Below are 22,309 nucleotides of genomic sequence, written 5' to 3'. Positions count from 1 at the left end.
AGCTAAGTTCAACCCCAGTTTTTTGCTGGGCCTGTAATAAAAGACATTATAATTAATTTGACCTTAATCTAATAATCTGTGTGTGGCTTCAAACGACATACGAGGTATTTCTTTTTATAAAAAACTCTAGGTAATAAACTTATATTTCAAATTAAAACAAATTCACATATTAAATTTCTGCAAGTAGGTTTTTATGAAAGCATACTACCTCACATGCACTTTTGTCCACTACAAGGCTACAATTGATGAAAAGGTTACACAGGCTCACTGGAGCCTACTTCTCAAATTTCTAATTCTAAATGACTTTACATTTCAATGAAAACCATTCACTAAATCTCCCAACAGCATTTAGTAACTTTTTAACGTCTCAATAAATATAATAAACAGGTCTTAAAATTCTATATCCCATGTGAGGAAAACACGTTAAAAAAAAAAAAGGTTTTAAAAAATGGGGCATGAAGCAATTTCTAAGCAAGCCTTATAAACTTGAATTTCATTAAAAAAAAAAAATCAGACACTGAAAAGCCTAGTGAGGAAAAACAACATTGCTTACACTGAGACTAATTTTTGAGAATATTACAAAAATAAATAAATGATGATGGATGAGCTTTCTTATGGTAATTAATAGGCAAGTGAAAGAGCCTGTGTCTCCAGGAATGAAGCCAGACTCTATATCAGGCGTCCCCAAACTACGGCCCGCAGGCTGCATGCGGCCCCCTGAGGCCATTTATCTGCCCCCCACCACCCCGCACTTCAGGAAGGGGCACCTCTTTCATTGGTGGTCAGTGAGAGGAGCACAGTATGTGGCGGCCCTCCAACGGTCTGAGGGACAGTGAACTGGCCCCCTGTGTAAAACGTTTGGGGACGCCTGCTCTATATGAAAAGGACCTGGAGTTTGTAATATACAACTTATTCCGTAGAAAACTTCATATGATTCAGTGGCAACCCCAGCAAGGTGAAAGAAGCACTAAATGTGTAGGCTATCCAAATACAAGCAAACAGTCACCAAAAAAAAACATCATGCAAAGTTCCTAGGGGTCAAAATTTCTAGATTTTTAAAGAAGTATTCTTGTACTTTAATTATTTATTTAACATATCCATCATCTCAATTAGTTCACTCTTGTTTAGCTATTTTAAATTATACAATACATCATTATTAACCATGGTCACTATGCTATGCAATAGACAAGCAGAACTTATTCCTTCTATCTAAATGTGACTTTGTACCCACTGACCAAGTCTCCCCTTTCCCCATCCATCCTGTCCCCTCAGCCTCTAGTAACCACCAATCTACTTTCTACTTCTGTGACTTTTTTAAGATTCCACATATAAATGAGATTGTAGAGTGTTTGTCTCTCTGTGTCTGGCTTATTTCACTTAACATAGTATCTTCTAGATTTGTCCATGTTGTTACAAATGACAGAATTACCTAGTTTTAAAAGGCTGAATTGTATTTCATGGTACACACACACACACACACACACACACACACCTCTATTCTCTGAAAGACCCTGGTGTGTGTTGTTCCCCTCTATGTATCCATGTGTTCCAATCATTAAGCTCTCACTTGTAAGTAAGAACATGCAGTACTTGGCTTTCTGCATTAGTTTGCTAAGGATAATGGCCTCCAGCTCCATCCATGTCCATACACAGGATATGATCTCAATTTTTTTATGGCTTCATCTTTTGACCATTTTTTTTTCACGAGGCTATTTATTTTTTGCTTGTTGAATTGCTTAAGTTCCTTATATTACTAGGTGCTGGATAACAGACCTTTGTGGAAAGTATAGTTTGCAAATATTTTCTCCCACTCTGTAGGTAGTATGTTTACTCTGTGGAGAGTTTCTTGTGCTGTGCAGAAGCTCTTTAGTTTAATTAGGTTTCACTTGTCAATTTTCGTTTCTGCTGCAATGACTTTTGTGGACTTAGTCATAAATTATTTGTCAAAGCCAATGTCCAGAATGGTATTTCCTAGGTTTTCTTCTAGAATTCTTTTTTTTTTTTTAGACAAAGTCTTGCTCTGCAGCCAGGCCGGAGTGCAATGACATGATCTCGGCTTACTGCAACCTTCACCTTCTGGGTTTAAGGGATTCTAGTGTCTCAGCCTCCTGAGTAGCTGGAATTACAGGCACATGCCACCACACCCAGCTAATTATTTTGTATTTTTAGTACAGATGGGGTTTCACCATGTCGGCTAGGATAGTTTCGATCTCCAAACCTTGTGATCCGCCCAGGTCTCCCAAAGTGCTGGGATTACAAGCATGAGCCACTACACCCGGCCTTTTCTATGACTCTTATAGTCTAAAGTCTTACATTTAAATCTTTAATCCACCTTGAGTTAATTTTTTTGTATGTGGTTAAAGTTGCAGGGGGTCAGGGGGAGGTCCAGTTTCATTCTTCTGCAAATGACTAGCCATATAGCACCATTTATTAAAAAGGGAGTCCTTTCCCCATTGCTCATTTGTATTGATTTAATTGAAGATTGGATGACTGTAGATGTGTGGCTTTATTTTTGGATTCTCTGTCCTTTTTCATAGGTCTATGGAATACCATGCTGTTTCAGCCACTGTAATAATAAATTGTTCTACCAAAAAGACACATGCACTCATATGTTCATCACAGCGCTATATACAATAGCAAAGATTTAGAATCAACCTAGGTGTGCATCAGTGGTGGATTGGATAGTGAAAATGTGGTACATATACACCATGGAACATGACACAGCCAAAATATGAACAAAATCATGTCCTTTGCAGTAACATGGATGCAGCTGGAGGCTATTTAAGTGAATTAAGGCAAGAACAGAAAAGCAAATATCACATGCTCTAGCTTATAACTGGGAGCTAAACATTGGGTACACAGGGACACAAAGATGACAACAAAAGACATGGGGGACTCCTAGATGGGGGAGAAAGAGGGACAAAGATTGAAAAGCTATTGAATACTCTTCTCAGTACCTGAGCGAGAGCATCAATCACACCCAAAACCTTAGCATCATGCAATATACCCAGATAACCAAACCTACACATGTACCCCCGAATAAAAAATAATAGTTAAATTATTATTATTATTATTATTATTCTTTTTTTTTTTTTTTTGAGACAAAGTCTCACTCTGTCACCCAGGCAGCTGGAGTACAGTGTCGCAATCTTGGCTAACTGTCATCTTTGCCTCTGGGGTTCAAGCGATTCTCCTGCCTCAGCCTCCCAAGTAGCTGGGACTACAGGCACGTGTCACCACACCCGGCTAATTTTTGTAGTTTTACTAGAGACAGGTCTTCATCATGTTAGCCAGGCTTGTCTCGATCTCCTGACCTTGTGATCTGCCCTCCTCAGCCTCCTAAAGTGCTGGGATTACAGGTGTGAGCCACTGCGCCTGGCCAAAAAAAAATTTTTTTTTTAAAGGAAGTAACAGGCTCCGGATTCTACTCCCTCCTTTTGTCCCATGGGCAAAGGCTTATCACACAGCCTGTTCAGAGCAATGAAAAAAGGGAAAAGAATTAAAGAAAACCTTTAAGTTATCTCTCTCACTGGTGGCCCTAAGTTTGAAACACCTCCAAAGCCTACAGACATAGTTCATTTCCTAAGAAATGCAGGAATAAAACATTGGTTGAGTGCTTAATATGGGTGTGGGTGTGTGTACAGTAAGAACTCACTTAGCCTTTTGAATTAACAAGAAAACTGTAGACTAGAGAGATAAAGTAATTTGCCCAGGTTTATTCAGCTAGTCCGTGGCAAAGCTGAGATTCAAATCTGCCTTGGACAGCTTGGGCTGCCGTAACAAAATAATACAAACTGGGGTGCATAAACAGACATTTATTTTCTCATAGTTCTGAAAGCTGAGAAGTCTAAGATCAAGGTGCCAGCTGATTCTGTCACTGGTGAGAACTCTCTTACAATAATAAGCATTTGTATATCTAAACATATCTATACCTAGAAAAAGTAATGTGATAGACCACAACCTAGCTAGGTGATAGGAATTTTTTAGCTCCATTATAACGTTACGGGACCACCATCTCATACGTGGTCTGTTGTTGACCAAAATGTTGTTATATGGCATATGACTGTATTTCATTTATCTTTGCTTGGTTCAATCAAGAGCAAGAAACTCTGTTAATAATTTTCTTAAAAGAACCTTTTCCTCATTTAATTCACAGATGTGAAAAAATTTCATAAAGTCAATACACAAACTGTAAAATTTGTATAAAATGATACAACATAATAAAGAAAGTCTGATAAATTTATTTTCAACTCTAAAAATGAAACAACTGGTAGCCAAAAGAAGTATGCGGGTTTGCCAGTTTTGTTTTTACATATGTTGCATGTTCTAGTTTTATTAGGTAACCCATGCTTCATTCAGTAACAAGCTAACACACTGCCCAGAGCACAAAGCCCTGAACTAGGAGTCGAAGAAGCTGGATGCCCATTCTGGCTCTGTGGAGGTAAAGAACTGGGCAGACTTGATCTACAAACTTCAATTCCCTCCACTATAAAGTGGGAATTCACTCCCCTCCTCTGGACAATTTTACACAACTATCACCGATAATATTAGAGGGAAGAAGGCGGAAGAAGTAAAGTTCAAACCAATAGTTAATTCCATCTCTTCAGATACTAATAGAAAGATAGAATTATGAAAGATCATAGAATATGTTTCCTGTTAAAGAAAATGTGGCACATATACATCATGGAATACTATGCAGCCATAAAAAGGATGAGTTCATGTCTTTTGCAGGAACTTGGTTGAAGCTGGAAACCATCATTCTCAGCAAATTAACACAGGAACAGAAAACCAAACACTGTGTGTTCTCACTCATAAGTGGGAGCTGAACAATGAGAACACAGGACACAGGCAGGGGAACATCACCAGAACCTATTGGGGATGGGGGGCAAGGGGAGGGATGGCATTAGGAGAAACAGCAAATGTAGATGATGGGTTATGGGTGCAGCAAACCACCATGGCACACGTATACCAATGTAACAAACCTACACGTTCTGCACATGCATCTCTGAACTTAAAGCATAATAAAAAATAAATATAAAGGATATGTATCCTGTATGCCAGTAACAATTCTCTTTTTGGTATCTGCTACATTAGGGCAATTTCTTTCTAGACAATTATCAGAATAACGCTTCCCAGCTTTGAGCCCTTTTGAGGGAGGGCAATGACAACTCAAAAGAGCAGCAACATGACAAATTCCAATGAGAAGTCATAATTAACACTAAGATCTCACTGGTATTTCTGATTTAAATCTAAAAGCCATGTGTACTGTCCTTGTAATGTACTCTTAACTATATAGTTTTAAATAAACTGAGAAAGCAATCATTGGGCTTAGAGATTAAAGAATAACTACAATTTTATTGACTGTATCAACTATATTTTTGATGGAATGCTAGGTATTTTAATTGTTATCTCATTTAATTTTAAGATACAAGATTTTCATAAATGATGTTTAAATAGGATAGAAATTTCAGCAAGAAAGTAATATAGCATTCACTGCCCGAGGGCCCATAATTCCAGTTAGCTTTAGACAGGACAAACATAAAAGACAGGAAGGAACCAGAGCCATTCACACCTGAGCTGGGTATCCCTGCATATATCAAAACATATTTCCATACGTTTAATGTGTGAGACTACTAAATAGATATTACGTATTCCTTGCTAGGAGACCTGTAATTCATTTTGAAATATGTTTGCAGAGGGGATGTCTCAGAGTCCACACCTCAGGGGTGGCTCACCAGCACTATGCAAGACAGACCATATTCCAGAGGCAGTTAATGCAAGCTGCTCAGCTATCTCTAGCTAAATCAACAACTGATGCTTTAATACGCATACCAGTGTCTGAAATGGACTTTCTATGGTGAAATTAAAGTCATTCTGGATGTGTGAATTAGGTAAAATCTCATAGAGATTCTCTACTCCCATCTCTTCCATAGCTAGAATATGAGAATCTACCGGAGGCTAATAGCTTTGTTCTTTAAGGAGGATGCCTGAGGCTTAGGACCTAAACAGTACTGGGTGCAGCCACTGGCTGAGTGGAGCTTCTAGTTGCCTGGTATAGACTATGAGGGTAGCAGATTCCTACCTCTGTGCCAGGCTTCTATCTGTCTGGAGCAAACCTTTCCGATAAGATCAAGTGACAGCCCCTGTAAGGACAGAGAGCTAGACAACCTCAAGTTTATGAAGCCGAGTTTTCAATCTATTTTGCTTGAGATGGCCAAGAAATACCTGTGTAATAAATATCTGTGTATGAGGGAGGATTCAGTCTGAAACTTGGCTTCAGTTGGACCTGGTATTAGGATGACAATGCTCCTAGTGCATTTGAAAAGTTTTGGGGCCAGGCACAGTAGCTCATGCCTGTGATCCCAGCACTCTGGGAGGCCAAGGCAGGTGGATCACTTGAGGTCAGGAGTTCGAGATCAGCCTGAACAACATGGTGAAACCCCATCGCTACTAAAAATACAAATAAGCTGGGTGTGGTGGCAGGCGCCTGTAATCCTAGCTACTCAGGAGGCTGAGGCACAAGAATTGCTTGAACCTGGGAGCGGAGGTTGTAGTGAGCCAGGATGGTGCTACTGCACTCCTGTCTGGATGACAGAGCGAGACACTGTCTCAAAAAAAAAAAAAAAAGAGAGAAAAGTTTTCACTTTACACTTGTTATCCAAGCAATATATCAAAAATATCCTCTTCTGCTCTTAAAGTTATCCCAGTTATGATGACTGATGATAAATTATATGGTATTTCTATCTAACCATGACATTATGGGGGGATGAAGCTGAACTTTATGGAATTGCAAAATCTTTTGCAGGTACTATTATCTAAGAAAACAGACCTATGATCTGTAAAGAGTACACTAACCCCTGAAATACGGACCAAATGAAGCATAAAAGTTCAATCAATTTTCAGGACTCCATGTTTGGATCCCCTTCCATGTGCACTCCCTTCATGGAAGCCATCTTTCTCTCTCCTTGATTTTCCCTCTGGAGTCCCCTTCCACACTCTTTCGTGGAAGCCTGTCTTCCCCTCCTAAACTCCATCTCTCTATTCCCTTCCACTCAGTGTGGAAGCTGCTTTCCTCTCCTAGATTCCATCTTTCTGGATTCTCTCACTCAGTGTAAGAGTTAGCTTTTTATTTCTCTCCTTCTCTGGTTTCTCTCTCTCTCTCTCTGAATAAATCACTTTCTACAAAAAAAAAAAAAAAAAAATTCAATCAATTTTCATGAAACTGAGCTACCACTATGAAGCTGGAGGATACTCTTAGAGTATCAATTTATGGGAATAACAGGCTAGAATTATTTGAAATCCATCCCCCCACTAACAACAACTAAAAATGCTGAGTAAAACATATTTGTAAAATACCATAAGGACAGCAAAGAGCTGACAAGATAATAAAGACTTACAGTGCCAAACCGAAGGAAGAACCAGCTCATCTCAGAGAAGGGACCCAGCCCACAAACTGCTTTTGGCCCCGAGTGTATTTGCCTGTCCTAACAAATAGGAACTTTCTCTTTACAATTTCATGGTACCAGGGGCCAAATATCAAAGCCCAGAAGCCACTCAACATAGAGATTCTAGACACGCTCCACAGTGAAATGGGACTCCACGGGCTATACTGACAGGGAAACCAAGCCATGCCGTAGACGAACAGCGAGCCCCGCCTGAAGTGCTTGATTCGCCCCCAGAGCTTGATTCACGATGCTCCTAAATCCACAGTGCCCTCAGGCCATAGCACGCATGCACAAAATGGTAAATCTTCACTGGAAGGCACCTTCATCTCAGACTTCAAATCACTGTAAACCACAGAGTGAGATTTTTCACAGGTATTATAACTGTAGGCCAGTTTGAACGTTACCAAAAGATGCACTACTGTATTCCAGCAGCTCAGGCCTTCCTTATAACTTTTAAATACTAACACGCACAGTTAATTATTTGAGGATGCCTCCTTCTATTTGCTGTGTTAATAAACTTAGTCAAGAACCTGATCTCTTCTCCCCTCTCTGCCTTTTGAATGTACGTGTTGCCGAGAATGCTCCACATCTGTCATTGCGGAAATAACCTGCGTTCAAATGAGAGACTGCGCAAGTGATGGTCAGTAGGTGTGGTAGCAGGCAGGGTTAGAACTTCAACACCAAGAATCCAAACCTTACACACTAATTACTCTAACGGAGCACTCTGAAATACAAACATTACAAAGTAAATGCAACCCTAGAGTACTGACAGCAAAAAAGAGAAGGAGAGAAATGATGCTTGCTGTTTATTACATATATTTTGTTTTAGAGAAGCCAATGCTGTTGGTAAGAAAAGCAGAATCTTGGAGAAGCAGCTTATCTGAATGAAAACAAAAAGTACTGGTTAATGAAGGGGCCTGGGTGCAAGTTCAACCTGTCCCATTAATGAGCTGCATGATACTGAGAGGGAAACTGGACCAATCACAGGTCTTAGTTTGCCTGTCAATAAAAATGCCACAGAGCCAAAGCAAGACTAAGCAAAAAGAACAGATCTGGAACCATCTCATTACCTGACTTCAAACTATACTACAAGGCCACAGTCACCAAAACAGCATGGTACTGGTATAAAAATAGGCAAATACACCAACGAAACAGAACAGAGAACACAGAAATAAAGCCAAATACTTATAGCCAACTGATCTTTGACAAAGCACACAAAAACATAAAGTGAGGAAAGTACATCCTATTCAACAAATGGTGCTGGGATAATTGGCAAGCCACATGTAGGAGAATGAAACCGGATCCTCATCTCTCACCTTATACAAAAATCAACTCAAGATAGATTGAGGACTTAAATCTAAGACCTGAAACTATGAAAATTCTAGAAGATAACATTGGAAAAACCCTTCTAGACATTGGCTTAGGCAATGACCAAAGTCATGACTTAGACTTCATGACCAAGAACCCAAAGCAAATGCAACAAAAACAAAAATAAATAGGTGGGACTTAATTAAACTAAAGAGCTTCTGCATGGCAAAAGGAACAGCCAGCAGAGTAAACAGACAACCCACAGAGTGGGAGAAAGTCTTCACAATGTATACATCTGACAGAGGATCAATGTCCAGAATCTACATGGAACTCAAATTAGCAAGAAGAAAACAAAAAATCCCAACAAAAAGTGGGCTAAGGACATAAATAGACAATTCTCAAAAGAAGACATACAAATGGCCAACAAACATGAAAAAATGCTCGGCATTACTAAGCATTTTTATTCCTCCCACCCCCCCAAAAAAGACGAATGATCAGGGAAATGCAACCAAAACCACGATGCAATACTACCTTACTCCTGCAAGAATGGCCATATTAAAAAAATAAAATAATAATAGATGTTGGCATGGATGCAGTAAACAGGGAAGACTTCTACGCTGCTGGTGGGAATGTAAACTAGTACAACTACTATGGAAGACAGTGTGGAGATTGCTTAAAGAACTAAGAGTAGAACTGCCATTTTATCCAGCAATCCTACTACTGGATATCATCCCAGAGGAAAAGAAGTCATTATATGAAAAGATACTCACACACACGTTTATAGCAGCACAATTCGCAATTGCAAAAATATGGAACCAGCCCAATTGCCCATTAATCAAGAAGTGGATAAAGAATCGTGGCATATTCCATATGATAAAATACTACTCAGCCATAAACAGAAACAGATTAATGGCATTTGCAGCACCCTGGAAGGAATTGGAGAGACTATTATTCTACGTGAAGTAACTCAGGAATGTAAAACCAAACATTATACGTTCTCACTCATAAGTAGGAGCTAAGCTAGGAGGATGCAAAGGCATAAGAATGACACAATGGACTCTGGGGACTTGGGGGAAGCGGGGGAGGGGTGAGGAATAAAAGTCTACAAATTGGGTTCGGTGTACACTGCTTGGGTGATAGGTGCAACAAAATCTCAGAAACCATCACTAAAGAACTTAACCATGTAATCAAATACCATCCGTTCCCCAAAAATCTACGGAAATAATAACGTGTTTAAATGACGCTGGAGGGCTAGATAAATTTCTGTGGCCACTTCTATATCCAAAATCAATGATGTTTATGCTTCTGTGGATTTCTCAGTGGAGGCACATCCTGAGAGAAGTCAAGTTTACTCTAGAGGCCACAAGAGAGTCACACATGTAAATCCTGGTTCCAGACAATACACCAAGGCAGAACAGGACTTCACCTGCAGAAGGGCACAACCTCTTGCTGCTTTAGACTTGGAAGGTGGCCTTATTAAAAAGAAAAAAAAAGTGTACAGGGTTTCAAAGAGACTAAAGCAGTTACTTCACATCCTAATGGGATAAAGTTTGTGCATAATTCTGTATGATCCTTCAACTACTGCCTTGCATGCCATGTTATTGCTAGTGTTGCATGTGAAACAAGCACATTTTCAATGAACTCTCACTGGCTTTACCACAGACACAGATGTCAGGCGGACTTCTCTGTTCATAAGGTTCTCGTTATTAGCTCAATCCGAGTTGAATATTTGACTGAAGGAAAGAGCCGTATCATTATTTTCAGATTTCATTGTATGACTTAACTGGGCTACATCTGCCAGCTTTAGAAACAGCAAGTACCGCCTGGCGCCAGCCTTGACCTTCTCTTTTATGACTATTGCCCCAAATGTTTCAGCTTGAGGAAGTCTCCTCCGCATCAAAACAATTTAATAAAAAATTGTGATTAAGAGTTACTCATCAATTGACAGGGCATACCAAGCTTGTGCTATTTATGAATTATCCCACATGATATTTTACGTCCAACAAATAGAATCCACATTTATTAAGGGGTAAGCTAAAAAGCCAGTTAAATGCTTCCATGATGTATAAATTCTGTGTTATTCTTGAAACCATATTTCTTTAATAGGTAAACTGGCATTCCACAGGGTAATTCTGCTTTAATTCTATTCTTAGGATCTAGGCAGCTTCAGGGATACTCTGAATATAAATTTAATTCCTCTATTCATCTTTGGGTGGTATCTCTCAGCATATCTGCCATCGGAGGATATGGCATAAGAATGCTCATCAATTGTACGGCAGAATTCAAGCATTAAAATATTGACTCTAAAGCTATTTATAAAATGTTAAGAACCAGTCCAATTCCAAACAGAAAACATTTCTGCTCATATGTTGCAATCCTCACTCCCATGTGAAGATAGTAGGAGATGGGATCCTGGTGGGGGTCATCAGGCCACAAGAATTCTCATGCATGGGATTAGTCCCCTTATAAAACAGACCCAGGAAAACTCTCTTTCCTTCTTTCTGCCAGTTGAGGATAGAGGGAAACAGCTGTAACCTGAAAGAGGGTCCTCACCCGAACCGAGTATGCTGGCCCCCCTTTCTTGAACTTTCAGCCTCCTAGAACAGTGAGAAATGAATTTCTCTTATTTATCAGCCAATAGTCTGGGGTACTTTGTTACGGCAGCCAGAACTAAGATAATACTGTCATGTGAGAATTAGACTCTTAGTAAAGTATACAAATAATGCCACAAGCAAATTAATAGAAATCCTTCCAGAAACAATCATGGGACGCAGCTTGATCACACTTACCGGAAATATGCTAACCTTAGTCTATACAGAAACTCTAAGTTTGAAATAACTTTACCACCAAACATCATATTCTTCAGCCCAAATGTTAATATTCAAAAGCTAAATTTTTATTTTCACACTTACCATGTTGTATGTCTTTCATATCTAAATGAAGACTAGACATTAGTATTCCAACTGCTTGTGATCTTTTGTTGCTTAATAACTTGACAACCTGCTCAAGAAAGTAGAAGGGGAAAATGTTAATTTGAACTCCAACATGCTGACTAGCATTTCTAAAAGTCCTAAATGAAGAACAAATTAAGAGAAAATATCTTGTGTCATTACTTAAGTATTCAAAAAAGTTTATTTTTTTAATGTTTGAAGAGAGCTTTTGGGTTTGATGTCACAAATCTTCAAAATCCACCATTTTCCTCCATTATTCTCATCAGCCTCAAAGACATGTTTTATAACAAGTCTTCTGAGAGCCTGATCTGTCAACAAGTAAAATTTCTAATGGTCTAGGAAGTTAGTCTGGTCTCTCTGTAAAATCACAATTACACAAAGGATCATTTGCAGCCTGAGAGTTGAAGTGTTTTTTTTTTTTTTTTTTTTTAATGTGAAGCCTTAAAACACATCAACGAGTGAAGGGCAAAATAAAAGTACACACATAGAGAATCTGTCAGATTAGTTTGGTTGTACCATAAAATTTTTTTTAAATGTGCTTTCATTTGGGTCACATAGAGAGTTTTGCTAGATTAGTTTACCATTAAGAATATCATTTTACTTCGTTACTTTGTATAACAGTTGGATATGATTATTTTATTACTATTCTAATTGACCCATCTTAAACCAAAATGGAAGGCAGGGTCCACAAATGCAAGAGCCATTAGGGCAGATGTCATTTCTGGTAATAGAGAATCTGCTAGGTTGGTTTGGTTGTATTACAAAACAAGGAAATGTGCTTTCATTGGGATCACATAGAAAGCTCACTGCTTTACTGGAAGTTCCTCTCATTCTGCATTTGACCCACATTTTATGGAGAACTTTCCAACTAATTAACAGAGTGATACAAGTATCAAATTAAAAAGGCGTCATCAACACAATCTCAAGTCTGGATTTCCAGCACGTCTGGAAGAATCAGGGCACATGAACCCATGGGAAGGTTTTCCTAAAACAGAGGTGGGCTGGCCGTTGTAGAGCACATAGATATTTTTTGACCATGTTTTCCAGACAACAGAATCACTAGGAAATCCCGCTTATGAAATTCATCCCAGGCTCTGATCGTGTGAAGGGCAGCATTTTCTATTTACTCCCAGTATTCTGCTTTAAATGTGCTTAGAAAAACAATGGAGGAAAAGGAAAGAAAAATGATTCTTGACAAATACCAGAAGTGACAGCTGCCCTAACAGCTATCGCGTTTGTGGACGCTGGCTTCTATTTTGGTTTAAGTTGGGTCAATCAGGACAGTAATCAAATAATCATATGCAACTGATACACGGAGTCACAGGGTAAAACAATATCCTTAACAGCAGTAAGAGCACTCCTGGTTCCCCAGTATGAATGGGGGTGGGGAACAAAAGAAAACGCTTCCAGAAGGACCAGCCCCCAAAACCATCCTGATCATTTCTTTTTTTCTTTTCTTTCTTACTTCTTCTTTTGAGATGGAGCCTCACTCTTTCACCCAGGCTGGAGTGCAGCGGCATGATCTTGGGTCACTGCAGCCTCCGCGTCTCGAGTTCAAGTGAGTCTCATGCCTCAGCCTCCTGAGTAGTTGGGATTACAGGCACACGCCACCATGCCTAGCTATTTATTTTTATTTATTTATTTTTTTGAGATGAAGTTTCGCTCTTGTTGCCTAGGGTGGAGTGCAATGATGCGATCTCAGCTCACTGCAATCTCCACCTCCCGGATTCAAGCCATTCTCCTGCCTCAATCTCCCAAGTACCTGAGATTACAGATGCCCACCACCATGTCTGGCTAATTTTTTTGTTGTTGTATTTTTAGTAGAGACATGTTTTCATCATGTTGGTCAGGCTGGTCTCAAACTCCTGACACTGTGATCTGCCTGCCTTGGCCTCTCAAAGTGCTGGGATTACAGGCATGAGCCACCATGCCCAGCTTATTTTTTTCATATTTTAGTAGAGACCAGGTTTTACCATGTTGGCCAGGTAGGTCTTGTACTCCTGACATCAGGTTATCCACCCACCTTGGCCTCCCAAAGTGTTGAAATAACAGGCATAGGCCATTGCTGTCTGGCCCCTCCCTGATCATTTCTGAAAGTCTCTGTGGTAAGGGACAGTAGTATCTCTCCAAAGGCGTTGCTTTTGCGAAACGGAAAACAACATATAGATTTCAATTCTAAATTGACTCTTAAAACATTTTTCTAAATTCCACCTAGAAAAATCAGGTTAAAACTTGAATATCAATCAATCAGTACAGCAAAGTATTTCTGTCCATCGCATTGTCCTCTTCAGAGTTTAAAAAATACGAATTTAATATCAAAGAAGCAGAAGGTGTACACTCTCTCCTGAAAACCGGTTTCTAACCACCAGTCAATGCAATCTGGGCCCAAACCTGCTGCTTGACAAAAATGCTTTTGTTAAGGTTTTCTATCACCATCTGGTTCCTCAATGCAATAGGCATGTTTGAATCTGTGTATCATTTGACCTCCCTATAGTATTGACATGTTGATGACACTCTTATAGAAACTTTTTCCAGGGCTCCTAACATTTCTTCTCAGTCCTTTTGAAGATGAATATTCTGACTGCACCTTAAATATGTGCATATCCCAGGGTTCTGTTCTCTGTGCCTTACTGTCTTCACATATAACCTATAATTTCTCCTGTAGAAATGTACACATCTGCATCTTCAACATGGCCATCTCCTTTCCCAAAAGACATCTCCATTTAAATTACCCACATAATCTCAATTCGACATGTCTAAAATGACACACATATTGGCTCTACCCCAACATCACCAGCCAGCTTCCTCTCCTTTATGCTATATATTGAGACAAAGGTACCACGATTCTTCATCCACCTACCAACATTAGGAATCTAGAAGTCAATCAAGACTCCCACCTCCCCTTCACTGGCATACTCTGGTCTGATATCGAGTCCTGTTAATTATACCTCCTCTGTATCTGTGGAAACCACCCCTCCTCCTTAACTTTATTTTCAGCATTTAGCATTTTGCATAGATAAATGCAAAAGATTTCTGATTGGTCTCCCAAAGTCTAGTCCAGTGGTTCTCAAAGTGTGTTCCTTGGACAAAGGGGCACCATCATCACCTGGGAAGTTATCAAAAATCCAAGAAAAAGTTACAGGGGGACTTCAAGCTGGCTGAATAGAGGCACCTGGTACTCACCTCCTCCACAAACAAGAACTGAAATAGCAAGTAGATAATCGCAGGTCAAACAGATCACACAAGGAAGAACATTGGAATTCAAAAAATAAGTGACAGGAAACATGTGAGGCAAAGAAGAAGGAAGTGGGGCAGTCTGCTCAGCCAGGATCCACTGGGAGCCTAGAGAGGCTCTCTAATGTGATAAAGGTTCTCCAGGCTGCCTCATGTGGAAAAAATTAAGTGAGCGACCCCAGAAGCCCACGTTTCCACCACAGACACCTGCAATCCTAGCCGTGGGAGAACCCCTCGACCCATACAGGCCCTGAGACGAACAAAGGGAGCTGCCGGGAGATCATGCAGCAGCACGCCTCCGGAGAGGGGCTCACACTGAGTTCCACTCACCTGCTGTGCTATAAACAGTGACAGCAAGGCACTATATTGAAATGCCAGCCCCCACCAGACACACTGCCCTAAGGCCCAATAGCCCCTTCATCTCCACCTCCCTGGGGCTCCCTTGATATCCTCTAACCACAGCCAGGGCCAAAGCACAAGCCTTTGCCAATGACCCTGCTGCCCCTAGTAGCAAGGCCGTCACGAATTTAAGAGCACCCTGAGGATGGGGTACCCCACTTGCCTCTGCCATATGAGGCCACAGCACATGCTTCCCCAGTCAGCTGTTTATTACCACTGCCATCTATCTTCACCCTCTCCAGCAGCAGGGCCTCAGGGCCACCATGAAGTCATTGCCACCTCCACCCAGCCATTCTGCTGGAGGCACAGGGACCACCCCTATCCTGCTTACCACAGCCAGCACCCACATGTACCACCAGAGAAAAGGAATACTTAACCAAGTTAAAACCCACCCCACTGCCCCAGTGCCTAAGCACACCATCCAGAGGCTTGGGAATGGCCCTGCCCCATTCACCACCATTAGCACCTGAGCACTCCTTTGAAGGGCCTGAGGACAAACCCACCCAACTTACTGCTAACACCACAACTAGCACCCACCCACTCACACCATCCACTCACCCATGCCACCTGCAAGTGTTGATACTGCCTGGCCTGTCACAGCCACTGCCAACACCAGTGCAAACCATTTGGGAGCCTAAGGGTTGTCTCACCACTGCTACTGCTGTCACTGACACCATGCCCACTGCCTAGGGGCCCAAGGACCCTCCCAGCCACCCAGGCCACTGCTTCCACTGCTGGCACCCAAGCAAACCACCTGGAGGTCCAAGAATTGGCCTGCCTGAACCCGCTAATATCAGGGCCAGCATACACCACCGGAGGACCAAAGGACCAGTATGCTCAACTTGCCACTGCCACCTCGAGCACCTGCCAATGATTGAGGACTGGCCCTAGCATCGTCATCCCCAGCAAATCTTTACCACAATCTCCACTAACAACCACACCCTAAGCCACTGAAAAAATTACAAGCACTACTGACACTTACAAATGAAAAAAATCATACAGGCCGGGCGCGGTGGCTCAAGCCTGTAATCCCAGCACTTTGGGAGGCCGAGGTGGGTGGATCACGAGGTCGAGAGATCAACCATCCTGGTCAACATGGTGAGACCCCATCTCTACTAAAAATACAAAAAACTAGCTGGGCGTGGTGGCGCGTGCCTGTAATCCCAGCTACTCAGGAGGCTGAGGCAGGAGAATTGCCTGAGCCCAGGAGGCAGAGGTTGCGGTGAGCCGAGATCGCCCCATTGCACTCCAGCCTGGGTAACAAGAGTGAAACTCCGTCTCAAAAAAAAAAAAAAAAAAAGAAAAAAATCATACAGAGACTACACTGCTGGATTCACCCAGAATCAAAGCCAAAGTGCTATATCAAACCAGCATCATAGATACGTGTTCAGGAAAAAGTCCTCCCCTACAAAAGCAAATTCAAAAAAATTGGAATAAGTGACTGCTATACCAGATGTACAGATATCAATGTAAATAAGCAATAAACATAATAAAAACAAAGAGATATTACACCTCCAAAGGAACATAATAATTCTCCAGCAACAAATTCCAAAGAAAAAGACATTCGCGAAGTTTCAGAAAAAGAATTAAAAAATAATGATATTAAAGAATCTCAGTGATATACAAAACAACTCATATGAACAACACGAAGAAATTAGAAAAACAATTTAGAATATAAATGAGAAATTTATCAAAAAGATAGATATCATAAAAAAGAACCAAACAGAAATTCTGGGATGGGAGAATTCATTGAATAAAATACAAAATACATTCAAAAGCTTCAACAATAAACTAGATTAAACAGAAGAAAGAATTTTAGAACTTGAAGACAGGTCTTTTGAAATAACCTAGTCAGACAAAAATGAAGAATAAAGAATAAAAAAGAATAAACAAAGACTACATCACACATAGGATACCATAAAGCAAACAAATATTTAAATTTTCAGTGTCCCAGAAGGTGAAGAATAAATGAAAGGAATAAAAAACCTGCTTAATGAAATAATAGCTAACAAATTCCTAAATCTATTGAGAGATTTAGACATACAGATATAGGAAAGTCAGAAATCTCCAAATAGATACAATTCATAAAGGTCTTCTTTGTGGCACATTAGAGTCAAACTGTCAAAAGTCAGAGGCAAAGAACAAATTCTAAAACCAACAAGAGATAAGCTATAAATTGGGAAGCGAACAGCAAGAGGTAAGCGAACCCCCGTCAGAATAACAGCTGATTTCTCAACAAAAACCTCACAGGCCAGGAGAGAATTGAATGATAGAGTCAAAGAGCTGAAGGAAAAAACTAAGGATACTCTTCCCTGTAAAGTTATCCTTCATAAATGGTGGAGAAATACAGTTTTTTTCCTGGACAAGCAAAAGTTGAAGGTACTAATCACCAATAGACTGGGCCTACAAGAAAAGCTTATGGGAGTCCTACAGCTACAAGCAAAAGAGTGGTATCTACCATCATGAAAGCATGCAAAAGTATAAAACCCACTGATAGAGCAAACACACAAATAAGGAAGAGAAAGGATCCAAATGTTGCCGCTATGGAAAACCATAAAACCACAAAACCACAATAATGAACAATAAGAAAAAAAGAAAGAAACAGAAGATATCCAAAGCAATCTGAAATCAATTACGGAGGCTGGGAGCAGAGGTTCACACCTGTAATCCTAGCACTTTGGGCTGCTGAGGAAGGCAGATCACCTGAAGTCAGGAGTTCAAGACCAACCTGGCCAACATGGTGAAACCCTGTCTCTACTAAAAGTACAAAAATTATTCAGGTATGATGGCAAGCACTTGGCATCCCAGCCACTTGGGAGGCTGAGGCAAGAGAATCACTTGAACCCAGGAGGCAGAGGTTGCAGTGAGCCAAGATTGTGTCACTGCACTCCAGCTGGGTGACAGTGTGAGACTCCATCTTAAAAAAAAAAAGAAAGAAAGAAATTAAGGAAATGATGGGAATTTGCCTTACATATCAATAACTTTGAATTTAAACAGATTAAACTTTCCACTTATAAAGAAGATAATAATAATATGATAAAATGTTCAATTCAGCAAGAAGATACATGTACCCAACAACAGATATATAAACATATAAAACATATTATTAGATCTAAAGGGAGAGACAGACTCAAATGCAGTAATAATAGGGAACATCAACATCACACTCTCAGCAATAGTAGGATCATCTAGACCGAAAATTAACAAAAAAACCTAGGATTTAAACTGTACTTTAGACCAAATGGACATAACAGACACTTACAGAAATTTCATTCAAGCAGCTATAGAATACACATTCTTCTCATCTTCACATGGAACATTCTGCAGAATAGATAATATGTTTAGATACAAAAAAGTATCGACAAATTTTAAATGTAAAAACCATATCAAATATCTTCTCTGATCTCAATGCAATGAAAGTAGAAATCAACAGGAGGAACTTTAGAAACTGTACAAATACATGGAAATTAAACAACATGCTCCTCAATGACTAGTCAAGGAAGAAACAGAAAAATTTCTAGAAACAAATGAAATTGGCAGCATAAAACACCAAAACCCATGGGACTCAACAAAAGTAGTGCAAAGAGGGAAAGATTATAATAATAATACCTACATCAAAAAAGTAGAAAGATCTCAAACAATCTAACGACGTACATCAAGGATAGAAAAGTACGTGCAAAATCAGTAGAAGAAAATAAGTAATGAAGATTAGAACAGAACTAAACAAAATAAAAACTAAAAACACATAAAGTCAACAAAATGAAAAGTTAGTTTTATGAAAAGATAAAGAAAATTGAAAAAGTGCTAGCTGGACTAACCGAGAGAGAAAAGAGAGAGAGAGAGAGAGAGAGAGAGAGAGAGAGAGAGAGAGAGAGAGAGAACCTAAAGAAACAAAATCAGAAATTAAAAAGGAGACATTATAACTGATACCACAGAAAACATAAAAGATCATCAGAGACTATTATGAGCAATTATAAAATAATATACTGGAAAACCTAAAGGAAATGGATAAATTCCTGGACACATACAATCTACCAAGATTGAATCAGGAAGAATTAGAAAAATTGAAAAGACTAACAATAAGTTGTGAGATTGAATCAGTAATAAAAAGCCTCCCAAGAAAGAAAATTCCAGGAACAGCTGGTGTCACTGCCAAATTTTACCAAATGTACAGAGAACTAACACTAATTTTCTTCAAACTCTTCAAAGACAAAAGAAGAAGAAGGAAGAAGGAAGAAGGAGGAAGGAGAAAGAAGAAGAAAAAGAAAAGAAAGAAGAAGAAGAAAGAAGAAGGAAAAAAAGGAGGAGGAGGAGGAGGAGGAGGAGAAGAAAATGCTCCCTAACTTATTCCACAAGGTCAGCATTACCTTGATACCAAAACCAGACAAGAATACAATGAAAAAAAGAAAACTACGGGCCAATATCCTAATGAATAGAGATGCAAAAATCCTTAACAAAACACTAATAAATTAAGTTCAACAGCACATCAAAAAGACATACCATAATCAAGTGGCTCTTGTTTAAGGCTTAGTCCTTTAAAAAGTCATACAGAATTTTTCACATTTCATACCTGGAATTTGCTTTTTCTATTATAATTCAAATGCACTTGATTTCAAATTGGATTCTACATTTAAATGCCTAAGATTTTACATAGGAACAATAATTATCCACTACCAGAAGGCCGACATCGGAAGAAGACAGACGTCTAAAAGGGCGGATTCCACAGGGTCCTGAAGTAACCCAACGTTTGTATTATGAACCACTGCTATTATCTGACCTTTTTTTCCAACACCTTGGAGAAGAAGGACCTAAAGTTAGAACATTCTTAGAATTCAGTGACCACAATGCAATGAAGAGGATAGCAGACTCTTCTAAGATGATCTCAGAACTTAGGCAAAAAAGCAGATAATGCAGAGTTAATATAATTGGAAAAAAGAATTATCTTGAATGTGCCTTCATGTCACATCTCTTAGTAATTCTCTTAATAAAGTTAACATCTTAGACTTCCCTAGAAGGCAGGACTGTGTAGAGATTATGAACATCATCTCTGTAAAATACAGCAGTATTTCTCAGACTTAATGTGCACTTGAATCACCTGGGATCCTTTAAAATGCAGATTCTGATCCCCAAGTCTGGGTGAGACTGAGGTTCTTTGTTTCTAACAAGCTTTCAGGTGATGCCAATGCTTCTGGTGCACAGATTACGAGGTTCTCCTACTTGCTTTCTAACATGTTTCAGAAAAGCTACTCCAACATCATAAAGCCTCAGTTACCTCCCCTAAGAAAACAATTAAAACAGTATCAACTTACAAAGGATGTAGTGGACATTCAGTGAGGTACTCTTATTAGAATGGTTATAGCTGATTGTAGCCTCTAACTCCCAAGTTCAAACGATCCCTTCCACCTCAGCCTCCTGAGTGGCTGTTCCCCTGCTCCAGCCTACATCCTACGTGTATCCAGGGACAGCCATATGACTAAGTTATGGACAACAGACTGCAGGGAGCAATAAAGTGCAGACTTCAAAAGGCTGGCTGGCCCTCAATTTTCTCTCTCCTTTTTCTCTCAGGCTAAGGCAGAATTATGGAAGTGAGCCATCATCAGTCGTACTACACCTGAGGGTGAAGGGATGGACGAGCTGGGGAATGAATCTCTGGACACCCTGATGGAATACAGGCACTATGCCTCCCTGGGCACTCACCTGCCTAGATCTCTCCATGAGAGAGAGAAAAGTAACTTTTCATCTTTTGCAAGTCAGAACAGCGGCAGCCAAACCAATATTTTAACTAATACCCCTTCTACACATCACGCATTGTGCTAGCCAGTGGAGTAAAAGCACAGAAGACCAAAAAAAAAAAAAAAAAAAAAACCAAAAAACAAAGACATTCATCATCCCCTCCTAATCAGCTCTATTCCACAGCCCCTACAGCTCAGTCAGTGATACCAGGATCTCTAGTCATCAGGATGGGAACCTCTGACTAACTTCCCCTGCACTTCCCGTATCCAGCTACACATCAGGCTCCACTGATGCTTGTTGTCTTTCATTCTTCTCTTTCACTACCATCACCCTGCTGCAAGTTCTCATCACTTCCTCCCAGAGAGCAGAGCCAGAGTTGGGTTCTGCCTCCAGGACCACAGTCCTGCTCTCAGCCCAGCATTCCGTACTGCCTTCCTTCTGTCACTCCCTTTTAAACAGATATTTAGTGGCCCCTGATAATATATTTCTCCTCTATTTTCTATTTTCAAAGATGACAAACTCTTGACTACTCACTGGACAGGAATGTTCAAGTCTCATTCTACTGTGATGCTTTTCCTGAACATGCCTCTACCTCCCACAGAACTCTTACAGCGGCTGACAGAGGAGCTGTCTTTACTCTTGTGAGACTGCATACTCTCCTACTACAAAATATACATGGTAAAGTGATTTTGGGGCAATTTTCACTAAAGAATAATCACCTCTAGACCAAGTCTGTATCATATTGCTTACTGTAGTACGCAGCGCAATGACTGATATATTGTAAGCATCCAAAACTGTCTGCTGAATAAGTAAACCTTGTTTAAACTGCTATGCCCAGCTTAGATGTCCCAGAATAAGCTTGGAAAAATGATTAGAAAACCAACCATGGCTAGACGTCAGAATCACCAAGGTACCTTCTTATATAAAGGGTCCTGGTCACCCTTCTGAAAAGTCAATGTTCTCTAGAGTAGAGCCCTGGAATATGTATGTTTTTGAAAACATCACAGCTGATGCTGACACAGATTTAGGAACCACTGAATACTTCCTTTGAAAAGGAAATCTAAGAATAGTGGTTGAACTGTGATTCTACTATCAAACTCAACAATTGCAAGATAATAACCTCGGTAACTTATCTCAGAATCATATCAAGACATAGTAGAAAGCTTATGTGAACTATATTTACTATCTCAGTAGCCCAAACCACATTTAAATAATCAGTCAACAATGGTGTTTGTTGCC

General features: G+C 39.9%; 1 protein-coding gene across 1 annotated transcript in view; it reads right to left on the bottom strand.

Moving 5' to 3' along the window:
- Positions 1-22,309, bottom strand: part of FMN2 (formin 2) — a 381,705-nt gene that overhangs the window by 205,948 nt on the left and 153,448 nt on the right. The window contains exon 7 of the mRNA XM_039464306.2: positions 11,666-11,753. Coding sequence (XP_039320240.2) covers positions 11,666-11,753 — 88 coding nt within the window. The remainder of the gene's footprint in view (positions 1-11,665; positions 11,754-22,309) is intronic.

Source organism: Saimiri boliviensis, chromosome 14, assembly GCF_048565385.1.
Source record: "Saimiri boliviensis isolate mSaiBol1 chromosome 14, mSaiBol1.pri, whole genome shotgun sequence".
In the NCBI taxonomy this organism is placed as follows: Eukaryota; Metazoa; Chordata; class Mammalia; order Primates; family Cebidae; genus Saimiri; species Saimiri boliviensis.
Note: the sequence above shows the minus strand (reverse complement) of the source record. Positions and strands in the feature narration are given on the sequence as shown.